We start from the raw sequence: 15,800 nt of genomic DNA on the forward strand, positions 1-15,800 counted from the left end.
TTCTATAAAGATCATTTTAGTTCAAATTAAATGAACAAAGGCATAAAAAGCTAGATTTTTGCTATCAAATATTTTCCTATAAAGAAAATTATAACAAGTGCATTCATATATATGTATTCATTTCTTCTATAAGTGATTTTTTCTAAATCTTTGGGCATAAATATTTTTAAACTATGGTATATATCAAAAAATTTTACTCTTATTTTTCGTCTAATTTTTCTAATTTATTTTTAAAGTTCTAACAAATCCACCCTCAAAGTCAAAATTATTATTCCGCATAATTCTTTCTGCAAAATCTATGAACTCTTCGACAAAAATTTTCCAATAAATCCAATAAAAGTGGTTCGTTTTTCTACAAAGGCCATTTTTCTTCAAATTGAATGAACAAACGCACAAAAAGCTAGATTTTTGCTATTAATTACTGTCTTAACTATTCGGTTTACAAAAAAATGTTTGCCTATTTATCAAGAACAACTTTCTAATTTAAAGCGTTCATCTGTTTGTTAGTTATGAAACAGAGTGAGGTATTAATTGAACCTGAAAACTTCGATCGAATTCGATGGCGGTATAAGATATTTTCCTTTGAAACTAATATTTTTCATTTAAAGTATTTTCCTAGATTAAATTTATGTATCAAGTTCCAAGCAAATGTAAGGGCGGCAAATTTATTTATTGCCCGGAGTGGTTAAATAGCTACATCGGGCCCTGCCTCCAAGCAATGAAATATTATTATGGCTGAAAATAAATGATTGATTAAACTACTTTTTCCTTATATTTCGTTATAAATGAATATGATAGTAGATCTTATTATGTTATATTTTGCATTAAACAAATCGTTTACAAAGTTAATTTTCAGTTAAACTTTTTAATTCAGGTGTTTCATCTTCTGAACATTTATTTATAATTGGTTCATTCCAAGTTTGTATTTGTCCAGAACCATATTTCAAATATACAGTATAAGTAATTATTTGTATACTCGCAATTATTCCAAAAACAAAAAACCATTCAATTGGTGAATTCTGCAACAAAATTACATGAATATACTCGTATGCAATATCTTCATCTCAAGACTGACAAAGGACTTCACTCGTACTATTTTACTATTTAATAGAACAAGTCAGATTTTTACTCATTTAAAAAAGCCAGAGAGGTCGGTAAGGATAATACTGACTTACAAGAAGACCTTGAGCTCTGGGAAATTGTTACTGTACCTTTTTTTGTCTTTGAAACAAGTTTAGCTTTCTGTCATTGAATCATTTTCTTCTTCGCCTTGATGGTAGTCTACTGAGCACATTTTCGCTTTTATCATCTGCTTCCCGTAAAGGTTTTCACAAACTAATCAGGTGTCGTTAATTTGTTCGGTTCCCTGTTTAGTCAGTACCTCCTTCCTATAATTCAACTTAATTCCTCGAATATTCGATTTTTCAAATGAGTTTTGAAAGAAAACCTGACTTGAAGTTTTTAATTTAATTATTAACGTTCTTCAAATTTATTTCATAAAATTTTTCTGGGTAGAAAAAGCACACTTTAGTTTTCCGAACACATTCCAAGAGGTCCGGGACAAATTTTTATGCAACTTTTTTAAATTTTGGCTTTTGATAACATTTAGAACCCACCCCCCATGATCACAAAGTATGTATCTCAAAAAAGCTAATCTCGGTTTTTGGCAGATAGGAGTACTGGACAATTACAGTCATTTTTGAAAAGTGTCTCAATTAGATTCTGTAGTGCTAATAAAAAACTAAACAGAACACAAAATTTTTATTCAAACGACAAGTGCCATAAAAATGCATTTAAATTTTACATTTTCATCACGCCTGTAATTTGATGAAAACGCCATATTGCTTTGCAGTCATTTATTTATTTAAATAATCGGACAACCCCACTAAAATTTTCAGAATTAATTTAGATTTAGTCCAACTTCATATAAAAAAAATTTAGCCTTTTATCCAAAATTGCTCTGGGGCTCGTACATCCTTAACCATACTTACGACAAGAATTAAGTCTATTGATAATTTGAATAATTTATAAAGTACCTGATTTGATAAAATTGCGCTAGCAATAATCGGTGATAAAACTCCTGAAATTACGCAAAGCGTTTGTATTAGACCTAAAATAACACCTAGAACAAAATAAACAAATATTAATTTTGTTATATTATGAATATGATTCTTGTTACCAACCTGCAAAATTTGGAGCAATATCAATAATATTTGCTAAATTCCCTGAGGAACAAGCACCACCAAATGATACTATTAACGTAATTATAATCATTGCCATTACAGGACTTGTTGAACCCCAATATCCTAGTATTAGTAACAGAGTAGCAGGACCTAATTCACCTAAAAAGATAAAACATGTACTTTTAAGGGTTTGGAACTATGATGACCTATTCTTTCGAATTCAGGTTTTAGCATCAATATGAGAAACACTGTTATACTTATTTTAAGTGGGACTTTATCTTTAACGGTTTTCGAAATCAGATTTATATATTTTTGTAGGAAGGCGAAGAGAAACCTACAACGCATTCACGTTACCCAGTTGAACTAATTTATTCGAAAAATAACAATCATGCACCAATATAAAATAATAGAATATCTATTGCTTGTGGATTACTATAAGGTTAAAAAACTTCGAAATTATAAAAATATTTCTAAATATTAAAGAAAAAAAGCAAGGCATAACACATTCCGATTATAGTACAGCAGCTGATACTGAAAATAACCTTATCTTCCATTTTGTCAGACACTATTAGAAAGTGATGTAAAATGCATTTTTCAACCATGCATTTCTCACAAAGCTAAGCTCGACAGTGTCGGAAGAACCATAAGTGCCAGTATAACAGATTATTTAATTAATTAACTTTAGTGGGTACTGTATTTAATGTTATCATATCAGATGAACTTACTTACACCAACTGCAATTTTTCTGATTACTGTCAGTGATAGTTTATTACTTTTCAATAGATAATCCATAATTGATGAAAATACACAACTGAAGAAAAATTTAAAAATGTCAGGTATGCCAAGTAATAAACCATTCTGAAAAAGATACAATTAAAACATCACTTGAATCCGGGTCCTCTAAGCAACCAGTCTAGGACGTTATTAACTTCCTATTCTATGTGAATGACTCAAATTTTATGTAACCTCTTCGTGTCTTTACTCTATTTGTATGTTTGTGTCTATAAAATTTTTCGGGACTTTGACTTATATAAAGTACACAAACATTTGAAATAAATATTCGTTGCATAATAAAAAAAAAGTAATTTTGTATATAAGAGCTATATAGAGAGCTATATATTGTGCTATATAAGAGCAGTGTGAAACGTTTGTGTGTTCTGTATACACAAACATGCAAATAGAATAACTAGACATATTATTGTAAATCCTATCGGAATAAGTTGAAGTATGATTTTGAATATGGTATGAATATGTATTTGGTATGATGATGAAGGAATCTCAAATGAATCTTAACAAATATTCTTTTTTTGACTCATTTGAGATTCCTTCATCTCCATATCAAATACATATCCATACCATATTCAAAATCATACCTCAATAGTTAATATGTCATATGTCATACGTTAATACACTTACTCAAAGAATGAAACAAACTCCACCATAATTTTCAATCAATTTGTGTAAATAATACGAAATTCATACATTTTATCGTATAATTGCAAAAAATAAAAAAATAAGTATATTTTCCCTATTACTTAGTTGTTTAAAACGTAAAAAATTCCGTCCGTTAGAACAAAATTTTATTTTATAAATAGTTGGGATAGACTGTAAAACACATATTAGACCGTGGGACCTATTTCGACCAAAAGTTAGCCGGGCAGCTTATCTTACTTTACTTTAACATATAGGAGCATCTTTTTCAACATGAGTCCTGTGGGGCATTACACGCGAAAATTTTCAGCATGGGCTTGTAGCCTAAAATCATTTGTAATGCTTTTTGGTGAAATTGATAAAAATATTTAAAACTTATTGGCTGTAGCACCCATAAGAAATGTTTGTATAAGGTCGCGACTGAATCGTACTACTTCCTAATTAGTGTAATTAAAACAATAAAATGATTATTTAATCAGTTTCTTCATTAGACTATAAATAAATAAAAGTACTTACTGTTTTAATATTTAAATTATGAATTTGATCAAAATAAATGGGTAACTGCATTTGTAATGTAATTGCACACCAAATCACACCTTGAGACGCAATTAATACTGCCCAAAATGGCATTGATCTTAATATTGATCTCCATGGTGTTCTTAATTTAATATGTTTATCAATTTGTGAAATTTCATTCTGTAAATATTCTTTTTCTGCTTCAGAAATTCTTGGGTGTTTGCTTGGTGAATCATATACTAAATTCCACCAAAAAATTGTCCAAACTAATGTCACAACGCCAGTTAAATAAAATACAATTTCCCATCCGAATGCTTCAATTAATAAACCATTCATAGGATAACTTATTGCAGATCCTATTGCAGTTCCTGAATATATAATAAAATTATATAAGCTTATAAAAGGTAATCAATAGGAGAGCTTTTCAAGTTAAACCCTTTCTGATAACACCATATATCAATTCATATTTTATGAGTCACCACGTGCCCCCGACTTCACCTTTAAAATTCAATTTTTTACATAATGGCGGGGGCTATGTGTTTGACCGATATGCATGTAGTATTATGTTCATCTGTTCGGACCTAAACGGCTTCTAAACTACTTATAATTTAACAAATGAAGTATCGTTAGAATCGTTTTGATCGCCGTTATAAGTTATGTGGTGTTACATTAAATTCAATATGTGGCCTTCTAGAGGATATAAGTTTATGATCGAAAAACAAATTTTGATTTAATTATAGCGTACTCGGTATCAAATTAAAGGGCGTAATTAGTAATTTTCAAAAATATATATTTTGGTATACTTAATAACGAAATTATAACCGCAAAATAGTTTTAAATAGTTTTTCACCCTCTAGAGGACATAAAGCTATGATAGCACTTTTCAAAGATATATATGTTGTTATACTTTCTCACGAAATCATAATAAATGGTTTAAATTAAATAAAGTTCGAAACCTAAAACCCCGGCAATTATAACAGAATCGCGCTCGTCTTAACAGTAAGAAAACAAGAAATTATTTTCATCTGCAATTGATATGATAAGTAAAATCGTCATTACAGTCGGGGGATCTCATTCGAGAGCCATTTTAATCAACCTAGAATAGGACATTTATTAGCTCATATTTCGCGAACTTTAGGGTAATCGGAGCGAAAGACACAATTCAGAATTTTTTTAATTTTCGCCAAACGTTAATGATGTTTAAGATTTATCTATGATTTTCTAGGGTGCAACTTTCTCGTAAGACTTTCACAGTAAGATATGATCGAAACTTCACTATACGATAGATAAAGACTTAAACTATTCTTAAAAAATTATTTCTCCTTATAATCTAATCTTTTTTAAGGCAGGCCAAAGGATCCACTTAACAACTACCAGAATATCAAAAACCTTTTGTCATATTTTAAACACAATAAAAAACAAGTGAAAACAAGTGAAAACAAACAGTTGGCTGAGTTAATTGTTTAAATACCATGTATGGACAGTGTTGATTACGGAATAGTTTGTTTTTTCACATCATGTAAGTAAAAAAAGATATCCATTCCTCTTACACACAAATACAATACGTGTATACATACTGTATGTTCCTAACCTAATTTGTTCCCTCGTGGGTAAACAGTGATGTTTACGAAAAAATGTTTCATACAAAAGTTGTTTATTTTATAAGGAACATTTATTACATTTGAACTTTTATTCTATCTCTAATGTTTTACAAGATGGGTCCTACGGACTTAAGGTCCAATTGGCCTATGTTGCTTATTTAAAAACTCGACCTCATTTTTTACGTCCTTAGCATGCTATAAAAACTTCAGCTTGATATCTGTTGACAGACTTATATACAGACAGACAGACGGACAACCACTAATGCATGAATTAGGTGATTTTCGGACCCTATGGTCTAAGTGTGTTCCACCCCAGGACAGCCACTCTAACCTAACCTAACCTAGGTGATTTTATAAACATCTATACACAAAGTTTATTTATAGCATCAATATTTTTAAGCGTTACAAACTTTGCAGTATATCTTGATATATTTCTACCATCCATACTAATATTATAAATGCGAAAGTAACTCTGTCTGTCGGTCTGTTACTCTTTCACGCCTAAACGGCTGAACGAATTTTGATGAAATTTGGTATGGTGATAGATTATAACCTAGAAATGGTCATAAGCTATAAATAATCACGCCATCGTTCTTAGGGGGTAGGCAGTAGGCAGATAACTAAATTGAGTTAGTGATTTTTAGTCGTTTTTGTTGGGACTTTTGCTCTTTCATGTCTAAACGGCTGAACGGATTTTGATGAAATTTAGTTAGGTGATAGATAGTAACCTAGAAAAGGATATGGAATATGGGGAAGGGGTGAAAGTGGGAATGTTGCCCAGCAAAGCGGGTAGTTCACAGCTAGTGTATAATAAATATACATGGTATAATAAATCAATTTGAATTTAGTGTTATCAGGAAGAGTTTACTACGATCATATTTGAACCAACAACATTTATACCATGCGTTTAATTTACATCTTGGCATAGGCATCTCTCACGAGTATGACAGAGTACATGCGTGTAAGAAGGAGGTGTGACTGGTGTTAATAGTTTTTTTGAAAGTGTTGTAGCTTCGATTCCATTTTAGCAGTACGTTGTTTCTACAGCTGCTGTGAGTGTTGTGTACAACTCAACGCGTATCGCAGTTACATGCAACTCTTAGCAAGAAAACATGACTATAACACCTCTTTTTTGTATGCTTGCTTAATGTACTAACATACGTACTCTCTTTTACTCGTGGGAGATGTACTATGCCAAAATGTAAATTAACCAACCAGTATATATATTTTTTTTTACCTTGGTATGTAGTCATAAATTTACTTCGTTCATTCTTTGGAATCCATTTTCCAGATAAGTTATGCATTGCAGGCCACGTTACCCCCTATTTAAAAACTTTTATTAAATTTTACCATCAAATTCTTCCATTATTATAGGTATTGTTTTTTATTATTCAAGTACTAACAAGTGATAAACCTTGTAATGCACGCACAACAGATGCTAAAAGTGGATGAGTTTTTGCTGCAGTTGGAAATATAAAATTTGTAATAGCCGCTATAAATATACTTGTGCCAAGAATTTTACGTCCACCAAAACGTTGTGCTAATATTGCACCTGGTAATTCAGTTATCCAAAAGCACCAATAAAATGACCCTTGTAGTATACCAATGTAATTCTTTTCCCAGTACAATTTCTAAAAAGTTTTATTCAATTACTTTATGGTAATTTTAAATATCAAAAAGCATGCTGCGTATGGCCCTTTGACGGTAGCCCCATAATATCCTGTCCGAGTAAATTATTGTATTCATTAATAAATTAGTTTCTCTATAACTTTGCGTACGTTAAAACTTCCGTTTTATTAATATTACAGTAACTTATACATTACAGTCTGCATCAAATCGGATAGTTCTGATTTTCGCGGACCTGTGTAGGGGCAATTTTCTCGGATTTTTCGATTTTTGACAAAGTTGCGTTCGGCGCTCAAGGTCACAAAGCTGAATTATGAATTAGACCAACATTTAAACAAGTCTCAAAATCAAAATTAGATAGAATTACCGCATTTGATAAACAAACGAATGAATAATTTTGAATATTTTTTAAAACTTCAAGAAGTTGAAGTTTTCTCGGCTTTCTTACCCCTCTAAAAATACACCCCCCCCTACTAAGAGAAATTTGATCACAGGCAAGTACGCAAATACAGGGTACGCCATATTAATCTTTAATGGCTAATAGCTCGTTTTGTAGATAACCAATCAAAAAATAACTTCAGTTACAGAGTTTGATTTGGGACATTATGTTCTGACATCAGATTGGACTTCGATCTCCGGGTAAAAGTCAATTAAAATCCTAAAAAGTAAGAGACAGAATAACACTTTAAATTAGAAAGTTGATCCTCATGAAAAAAGGATGTTTACGCATTTATAAAGAAAAACTTGCTAATTTAAAGTGTTTATCTAATATTTGTTAGTTATGAATCAAGAGTGACGTTTTCATTGAACCTAAAAATTTAGATCGAATTCGATACCGGTATAAGATGAGTGCTTTTGAAACTACCAATTTTTCGTTTGAAGCATTTTCCAGGATTAAATTATTTATCGAGTTTCAACCATACGTCAACTTAAAAAACTTAAAAAAGCACCCTGTATATACAAAATGTCTTGAAGTTGGCTACATATGGAAAACTTTTTTGTTATAAGGTTTACGAAAAAAGTTTATTCGTTATAAAAACCTCTGCTTTCAAAAATATTAACATTCACCTATTCACTCTTGACATAAAATGTATAGAGTGTCCATAAATTGAGAAAGTTCGATAGGAATGTTAATTTTCGTTTAGAAATATAGACCATTTTGAACAGATAATATTAAGGAAAACGGTTCAAGAAATCACTTCCGAAATATGTAGGAGTGTATTTAAACAATATTGTAAAAGAACAATTAAATGCATGGAACGCGAAGGTGGATACGTTGAGGCAAAAACGAACCGAAGTTTTTAGTTTTTCTTATTATCTGTTCAAAATGGTCTACATTTCTAAACGACTATTAACATTCCCATCGAACTTTCTCAATTTGTAGACACCCTATACATTCTATGTCAACAGTGAATAGTTGAATGTTGATATTTTTGAAAGCAAAGCTTTTTATAAAGAATAAATTTTTTCTTAAACCTTATAATAAAAAAGTTTTCCATTTGTACCCAACTTAGCTGGCCACCCTGTATATGCGCGTAAACTTGAGAACCTCTTCCGTTTTTTTTTCATCGGTTACAAATTTCAACAATTGTTTATATTCAAAAATAGGTGAAAAAATATTTCTACATTTTTATCGAATATTTATACGAGAAGGAAGCATTATATTGAAATTCATATACAACAAATAAAAGATTTTTAGTTGAACTGAATAGCGTTTTCAAAAAAGCAAGCAAAAATTTTAATTCTAAATTACATTTTCATCATTTGTTGAGTTATTAATAACAGTGATATTCTTGTATTCAATCATTGCAACAATTGCAATGTATAAATTGGATCGAATCATTTGCGTAACAAAAAACATAAAAAATGCCATAATACTAAGTATTAAACGACCTGCAAAATACAAATATATAAATGAATGTTCAAGCTATTTCACGATTAAAATTAATGTTTCTTTTTACGGTACTTACAAGATATATCGATAGCCATTTTTTTTATCAACTTTTAATCTATAAACTACAACAAAATTTAATAAAATGTTTCGAAAAAATTCACAATTATTTACACACAATTTATTTGTACAAACACAATTGATTCAATTTTATTAATAACATTTTATTTTGTCCTTTTGATAAGAAATTCATTATTTTATTGTAGATTATTAGAATTTCATAGTTTTAATCTGTAGCATCACACTCGCACACGATCACTAACTGTCTTACGTTTGTATAAAAATAAGATAAACAAGTGAAAACAAACAGTTGGCTGAGTAAATTGTTGAAATACCATGCATGGTCATTGTTGATTTCTTTATTACATTACACATACAAACATGTGACACATACATAACTGATAATCAAGTATAGTACATTATATAAAATTTCCGCCTAATTGGCGCCCTCACGGGTAAACAGTGATGTTTACGAAAAAATGTTTCAAACAAAAGTTGTTTATTTTTTGATAAGGAATATTTTTTATATTTAAACTTTTGTTCTATCTCTAACGGTTTACAAGATGGGTCCTGAGTACGCTGTAAAAATTTCAGCTCGATATCTTTTTTCGTTTTTGAGTTATCGTGTCCACAGACGGACGGACGGACGGACAACCGGAAATGGACTAATTAGGTGATTTTATGAACACCTATGACAAAGTTTTTTCCCTAGCATCATTATTTTTAAGCGTTACAAACTTGGGACTAAACTTAATATACTATGTATATTTCATATATACATGGTATAATAAATACTTACATATATACAATAACATTAAAACACGGTAAACAGACTTTAAATAAGTGGGTGTTTGACGGCATTTTTTTTATTTAATAATCATAACAAACATGTTTCATTGTTCAATTAAGTAGATTATAAATAAAGGATGTAAAGTTTTATAACTATTCATGTTCGTATCAGAGCCGGATTAAAAAATTTTACGTCCATATACACACTAGTGTAATTAAGATTTTTTTCCTCCAAGTTTTATAAATTACTAACACGCAGCGACTTGATGGAAATATTAGTTTAGGGTGTAAGTAACATAGAAACGAATAATTAAACTCGAGACCCTTGGAAATGGTGAAATGGGGGTTGATTTTAGGGGTTGAAAGCATTTTTGCAAGCGACATACTCCGCTATATCAACTGCGCTACCGACAGCTGTTATACATGTACAAAAATATCCTTTACATTCTAAAAATTACCAATAAGTGTATTGATAATATCTCAATATATCAATAAGTTTATTTCAAACTCTCTTTAAAATAAAATTATATTCCTTGCAAGAAAAACTTAAGTATATGATTGTTAAATGTTGCTTCTAGCATAGACAACGGCCATACCATGTTGAAAATACTGGTTCTCGTTCGATCACCGAAGTCAAGCAACATTGGGCACAGTCAGTACCTGGATGGGTGACCGCTTGGGAACACTGTGTGCTGTTGTCTTTTTTTTTAAATAAAATTATATTCCTTACAAGAAAAACTTAAGTATATGATTGTTAAATGTTGCTTCTAGCATAGACAACGGCCATACCATGTTGAAAATACTGGTTCTCGTTCGATCACCGAAGTCAAGCAACATTGGGCACAGTCAGTACTTGGATGGGTGACCGCTTGGGAACACTGTGTGCTGTTGTCTTCTTTTTTTAAAATAAAATTATATTCATGACAAGAAAAACTTAAGTATATGGTTGTAAAATGTTGCTTCTAGCATCGACAACGGCTACACCATGTTGAAAATACTGGTTCTCGTTCGATCACCGAAGTCAAGCAACATTGGGCACAGTCAGTACTTGGATGGGTGACCGCTTGGGAACACTGTGTGCTGTTGTCTTTTTTTTTTAAATACAATTATATTTCTTACAAGAAAAACTTAAGTATATGATTATAAAATGTTGCTTCTTGCATCGACAACGGCCATACTATACCATGTTGAAACACTGTGTGCTGAATTCTTTTTTTCGTTTTTATACCGTGTATATGAAATATATAAAGGTATACTAAATTTAGTTCCAAGTTTGTAACTCTTAAAAATATTCATATTATGAACAAAATAAGTGAGAAGAAAGATTGTCTATAAAATTATTAACATGGGTTTTCCATATACAAAATTCGCATCTCCTTTTAACCCCCTTAGGGGGGATTTTGGCATCTTATCGGATGCCTACGTCATACAAAGAACACACTCTCCAAGTTTTAGGTCTCTACGATTAGCGGTTTAAGCTGTGCAATGATCTGTCAGTCATTCAGGACAAAGCATTTTATATGTATAGATAAATTATACCTCATGTGTTATTCTGAAGTGTGAGTTATATTGCTGTACAGTTTCATTAAAAATCATTCCTCATATTATACCTCATGTGTTATTCTGAAGTGTGAGTTATATTGCTGTACAGTTTCATTAAAAATCATTCGCGTGAAAGTTTTAGCGTGAAAGTGTAACAAACAAACATGCTTACTTTCGGATTTATAATATATAGAGATAGAGATAGGGATAATTAAAATTCTAAATTTAGAAAAAAAACGCGAGAGTAATCGAGTCCTACTACTTGAACTAAACAAAATATTAAAAACACATGTGAAATGACGTCATCCCAGACAACAATAAGAATAATATAATATATTTGTTTATTTATGGTAATCCACTTGATATGAATTATGAGTTAATGATGACATTATGTAATATTTTATTTACAAAGGACACATATTTAATAAATAGATTATGTTTATTGTTTATATCGTAAAGTATTTTAATTCCACATAACTATGTTAATTAAAATTGCGTTTAATCCGAAAATGAAATTTTAAACACGACGTGTCGACAATCGATGGCTAAAATTAAAACCAAGATCAAGTTGTATTAGGTAAAAATTGTTTCTCGGCAGTTATGTTGGAATGGTTTTATCGACAGGAATTGCAGTTTTCGTCTCTTTGAGACAATGGCATGTTGGCTAGAGTTCTAAAAGGCGGAGCCACTTTTATTTAGTTTATAATATCTGGATGACCGAGCTTCGCTCGGTATTCTTAAAAAGACACAAATTTTATCACTAATAGAAGACCGTTTTAAATGTCTCCACACAAATACCAATTTGAATCATTAACTACGATATACACCAATAGATGTCAGGAAGAGTTATAATTTGCATTGCCGGTTTCAATTTTTCATGAAAAAACGAATAAAACGACGTTTTTTTAAAATGAAACCTTGTTAGATCGACTTATCGCCCCAAAAAAACCCCACATACTCATTTTCATGAAAATCGTTGGAGCCATTTCCAAGATCGTTGATATATATATATATATATATATATTAGGTAAAGTATATATATATATATATATATATATATATATATATATATATATATATATATATATATATATATATATACAAGAATTGCTCGTTTAAATATATAAGATTAACACTAGTTTAGATTAGGTTAAATTAGGTATATTGGTTGTCGGCGAGAGACACACTTAGACCATAGGACCCATTGTGATACTATATGGGTTTTACCACATTTGTCGATGATAATTTCATTTATTAGCTCCAAATTATTTGAGAGGCTGAGTACACTTCCTTCATGCATATACCATGCACTACACCAGCCTATTACAACCATTGATTAAAAATTTTTTTTTGCGACGGTGGGTATTGAACTGGCTACCCTAGGCATATCGGAGACGGAATTGGTTAAGCTCTATCCAACTGAGCTACTAGGGTTGACTAGGGTATATTGTATTGATACTAGGTGCTCAACCTAACATACAACAGATGAAGACTCTTATAATGATTTTTGGTGTTTGGGGGGACTCTTAAAGTGGGGTGAGGTTCTTTTTATACCATGTATATATGAAATATATCATAGTATATTAAGTTTAGTCCCAAGTTTAACAGTTGGATTAAATAAAGTAAATTTTATTGGTAAATACACTAATATTTCTTTTATAATGTACATGTTTTCCTATTATAACAATTGAGTAACGCTGAGAATTTTTCCATTTAGATCATGGCTGAAAAATGAAAATTTAAGGGCGAAAAAGTTGAAAAACACTTTTTTTGACACTTTAGCGCCACCTACCACGCACATCTTTTTTTGACAACATTGCCCCAATAAGGTTAATTGTAGATAACAATGTCTTCTACAATTTTTTTAAAATAAATTTTCAAAATTTTTTTGAGTTTTCTCAAAAACCCACACAGGTAGCAGGTGGCCATGCCCAAGTAAGTTTTCTTACACCATTTTCTAACGACTCACCAACTTTCATCACGAGGGTTGTTTTTGTTCCATTTTCATTTATTTTTCGATAGATTGACTATACTAGTAAACGTATAGATTATGCGAAACTAGGAATAAATAATTGCTGTTTAGATGCGGAAGAGAAAATCATCGCTCTGAAAACTGTCGAATAAGGGACGGAAATTTGAAATACAAATCATGTATCAAATCCGGACACATTGCGAAAGTTTGTATAAAAATTTTACTAAGCAAACAACACAAATATATAACTTATTTGACTATAACGGAGTAATAATATATATATAATAATCAATCGAACAAAGCCGCAGGGTAATTTTTTATTGAAGTGCAAATCGAAAATAAGACGCAAAAATGCGAAGTAGGTTCAAGAACGGGCAACGTTTATCTTCATTGGTACTAATCTCTTTCAAAAATTTTCGTCGACTATTTCTTCTTTAATTAAAACATGTTCAAATTGAATAATTTTCTCTGATAACTCTTCTTTAATTTCTACATGTTCTGATGTAATAGCTTCAGACTTCACATTCAAAGTTTTTTCTTGAAAATGATTTCGTTTATGTCCAGTTAAATGATGTTCTAAACTAAATTTTTTATTACAAATTTCACATGAATAACGTTTTTCTCCGGCGTGAACTAGTTTATGCCGAATTAAAGTATATTGTGAACTAAATTTTTTAAAACAAATTTCACAAGAAAAAGGGTTTTCTCCAGTATGAGTTCGTTTATGTTTAATTAATTTGATTTCTTCAATGTTGGGTTCACGATAAGTCTCATCTGCCCATGAGTGAACATTTTCGATAAGTTTTGTACAAGGTTCTCTTTTTCCTCCTTCACCTTTGAAACTACTTCTTTGTGTTTTTTGCAAAGCATTTTCCACTTTTTGTAAGTTAGTTGTAATTTCTTCTAGATTCCTATTTTTCTCTTCGATTTCACTCTTGTACCTAATTTCGGACAATCGCATTTTATTATACAATTATTGGATATACATGAAATAAAGTAATTTTTATGAAATAAAATAAAAACTCACTTTTCAGGTTCACTATTATCAACAATTATCTCAAAATTCGAGGGTCCCGAATTATCAGTTAGTTCGATGACATGATTTATTTCTTTTTCGCAATTACCGGTTTCAGATTCTTTTTCACTGCAGAAAAATCAAAATTTTAGAACAATTTTACTTACATCGAAATTCTGCTATATCCTTTTATAAAAAATTTCTTACGTAGAAGTTGATTCGGTTTGCAGATGGAGTGTAGGGATGGCATCATTCTTAAGCAATCTTTTGCAATTCATGGGAAGATTGTAGGATTTTTTGAGCCAATCATCTTCTTTAAAAGAATTCTCAGTGAAATGGATTGAGCAAATGCGAGCTGCAAAATATAATACACCAAACGTAATGAAAGAATTAATAAATTTATTTTATGACTCGGATACCAGTTCGCAATAACAGTTTTATTGCTTTTTTAAATTAAAATTAAATAAAACGTGGATTATGAATTTTAGGTAACAAATAAAAAATGCTTACGATCTTTGATGGTTATGCTGGGGAGTTGCGTTGCTTGCGTCCACTTTTCACGAATATCTGGCGTTTTTGGAAATCGAAAATAACGAATCACTTCGTTTGTGTTTTTTTTCCGCCTCATGTTTTTGCAGTTTTTTATAAGACAATTCGACATTTCAAATATGTTACAAATATGTAAACAAAAATAAAACAAATAAATCAACTTGACAGCTAGAATGTAAACAACCAATCAATATGGCGGTGACGGGGTACCTTCAACCTTGTGAGAGAGATTAGGGAGCGTTCAATTATTACGTAACGTTTTTTTGGCAATTTTTTTTGCCCCCCTGCCCCATCGTAACTCACCGTAACAATTTGGGACTGACCCCCCCCTGTCCATAACTTGTTACATAACATTATAAACGTGTTTAATGTAAAAAAAATAAATATTTTATTTTATCATTGTGCAAGGAAGTAATGCACAAAGAATACTTTCGATACAGAAGAGTTTTTTTTATTATTATAAATATTAAGATACAGAACAACAAAAATAAATATTAAAAAATAAATACAAACCAAAAATTACTTAATAAGAAATAATTAGTTACAAAGTTACGTAACAATATATTTTGGGTCCTCCCCAGAAACATAACACAGAGTAACGTTTGATTGAAACCCAACCCCCGGG

At 30.7% G+C, this 15,800-nt stretch overlaps 2 protein-coding genes and 3 non-coding genes across 6 annotated transcripts; 3 read left to right on the forward strand and 2 right to left on the reverse strand.

Moving 5' to 3' along the window:
• Positions 1 to 505: 505 nt before the first annotated feature.
• LOC123290656 (sialin-like) lies at positions 506 to 9,358 on the reverse strand. Of its 2 annotated transcripts, none has more exons than XM_044870914.1 (9): positions 9,328 to 9,358; positions 9,111 to 9,250; positions 7,135 to 7,362; positions 6,969 to 7,053; positions 4,131 to 4,498; positions 2,909 to 3,041; positions 2,184 to 2,342; positions 2,037 to 2,122; positions 506 to 1,019 (listed from the first exon to the last, which is right to left on the reverse strand). In XM_044870914.1, the coding sequence occupies exons 1-9, from the start codon at positions 9,344 to 9,346 to the stop codon at positions 846 to 848; spliced, it is 1,392 nt and encodes a 463-aa protein (XP_044726849.1). In that variant the 5' UTR covers positions 9,347 to 9,358; the 3' UTR covers positions 506 to 845. The 2 variants fall into 2 exon arrangements, with proteins under 2 accessions (XP_044726849.1, XP_044726850.1); XM_044870915.1 differs by lacking the exon at positions 506 to 1,019 and adding an exon at positions 1,348 to 1,388.
• A 1,321-nt stretch (positions 9,359 to 10,679) lies between these two features.
• Positions 10,680 to 10,798, forward strand: LOC123291169. Its single transcript, XR_006534952.1, has one exon. It is a non-coding gene; the product is annotated as a 5S ribosomal RNA (ribosomal RNA).
• Positions 10,799 to 10,872: 74 nt separating this feature from the next.
• On the forward strand, positions 10,873 to 10,991 carry LOC123291168. The gene has a single exon (XR_006534951.1). It is a non-coding gene; the product is annotated as a 5S ribosomal RNA (ribosomal RNA).
• Positions 10,992 to 11,067: 76 nt separating this feature from the next.
• On the forward strand, positions 11,068 to 11,186 carry LOC123291173. Its single transcript, XR_006534956.1, has one exon. It is a non-coding gene; the product is annotated as a 5S ribosomal RNA (ribosomal RNA).
• A 2,734-nt stretch (positions 11,187 to 13,920) lies between these two features.
• Positions 13,921 to 15,309, reverse strand: LOC123290658 (zinc finger protein 679-like). The gene is made up of 4 exons (XM_044870917.1): positions 15,137 to 15,309; positions 14,834 to 14,981; positions 14,639 to 14,755; positions 13,921 to 14,552 (listed from the first exon to the last, which is right to left on the reverse strand). Exons 1-4 carry the CDS (start codon positions 15,285 to 15,287, stop codon positions 14,018 to 14,020), a joined length of 951 nt encoding a protein of 316 aa, XP_044726852.1. The 5' UTR covers positions 15,288 to 15,309; the 3' UTR covers positions 13,921 to 14,017.
• Between the last annotated feature and the right edge of the window lie 491 nt (positions 15,310 to 15,800).

Source organism: Chrysoperla carnea, chromosome 1, assembly GCF_905475395.1.
Source record: "Chrysoperla carnea chromosome 1, inChrCarn1.1, whole genome shotgun sequence".
NCBI classification, from domain to species: domain Eukaryota; kingdom Metazoa; phylum Arthropoda; class Insecta; order Neuroptera; family Chrysopidae; genus Chrysoperla; species Chrysoperla carnea.

What these genes read in the sequence shown, in the direction of transcription:
- LOC123290656 (XM_044870914.1), bottom strand. An exon ending in ATAATTTAAATATTAAAACA is followed by an intron (nt 3,042 to 4,130) that starts GTAAGTACTTTT and finishes TATCTTTTTCAG; the next exon opens with AATGGTTTATTACTTGGCAT. An exon ending in TATTGCTCCAAATTTTGCAG is followed by an intron (nt 2,123 to 2,183) that starts GTTGGTAACAAG and finishes ATTTTGTTCTAG; the next exon opens with GTGTTATTTTAGGTCTAATA.
- LOC123290658 (XM_044870917.1), bottom strand. Translation starts at nt 15,287, where the DNA reads ATGTCGAATTGTCTTATAAAAAACTGCAAAAACATGAGGCGGAAAAAA. An exon ending in CAGCATAACCATCAAAGATC is followed by an intron (nt 14,982 to 15,136) that starts GTAAGCATTTTT and finishes TATATTTTGCAG; the next exon opens with CTCGCATTTGCTCAATCCAT. An exon ending in CAAACCGAATCAACTTCTAC is followed by an intron (nt 14,756 to 14,833) that starts GTAAGAAATTTT and finishes ATTTTTCTGCAG; the next exon opens with TGAAAAAGAATCTGAAACCG.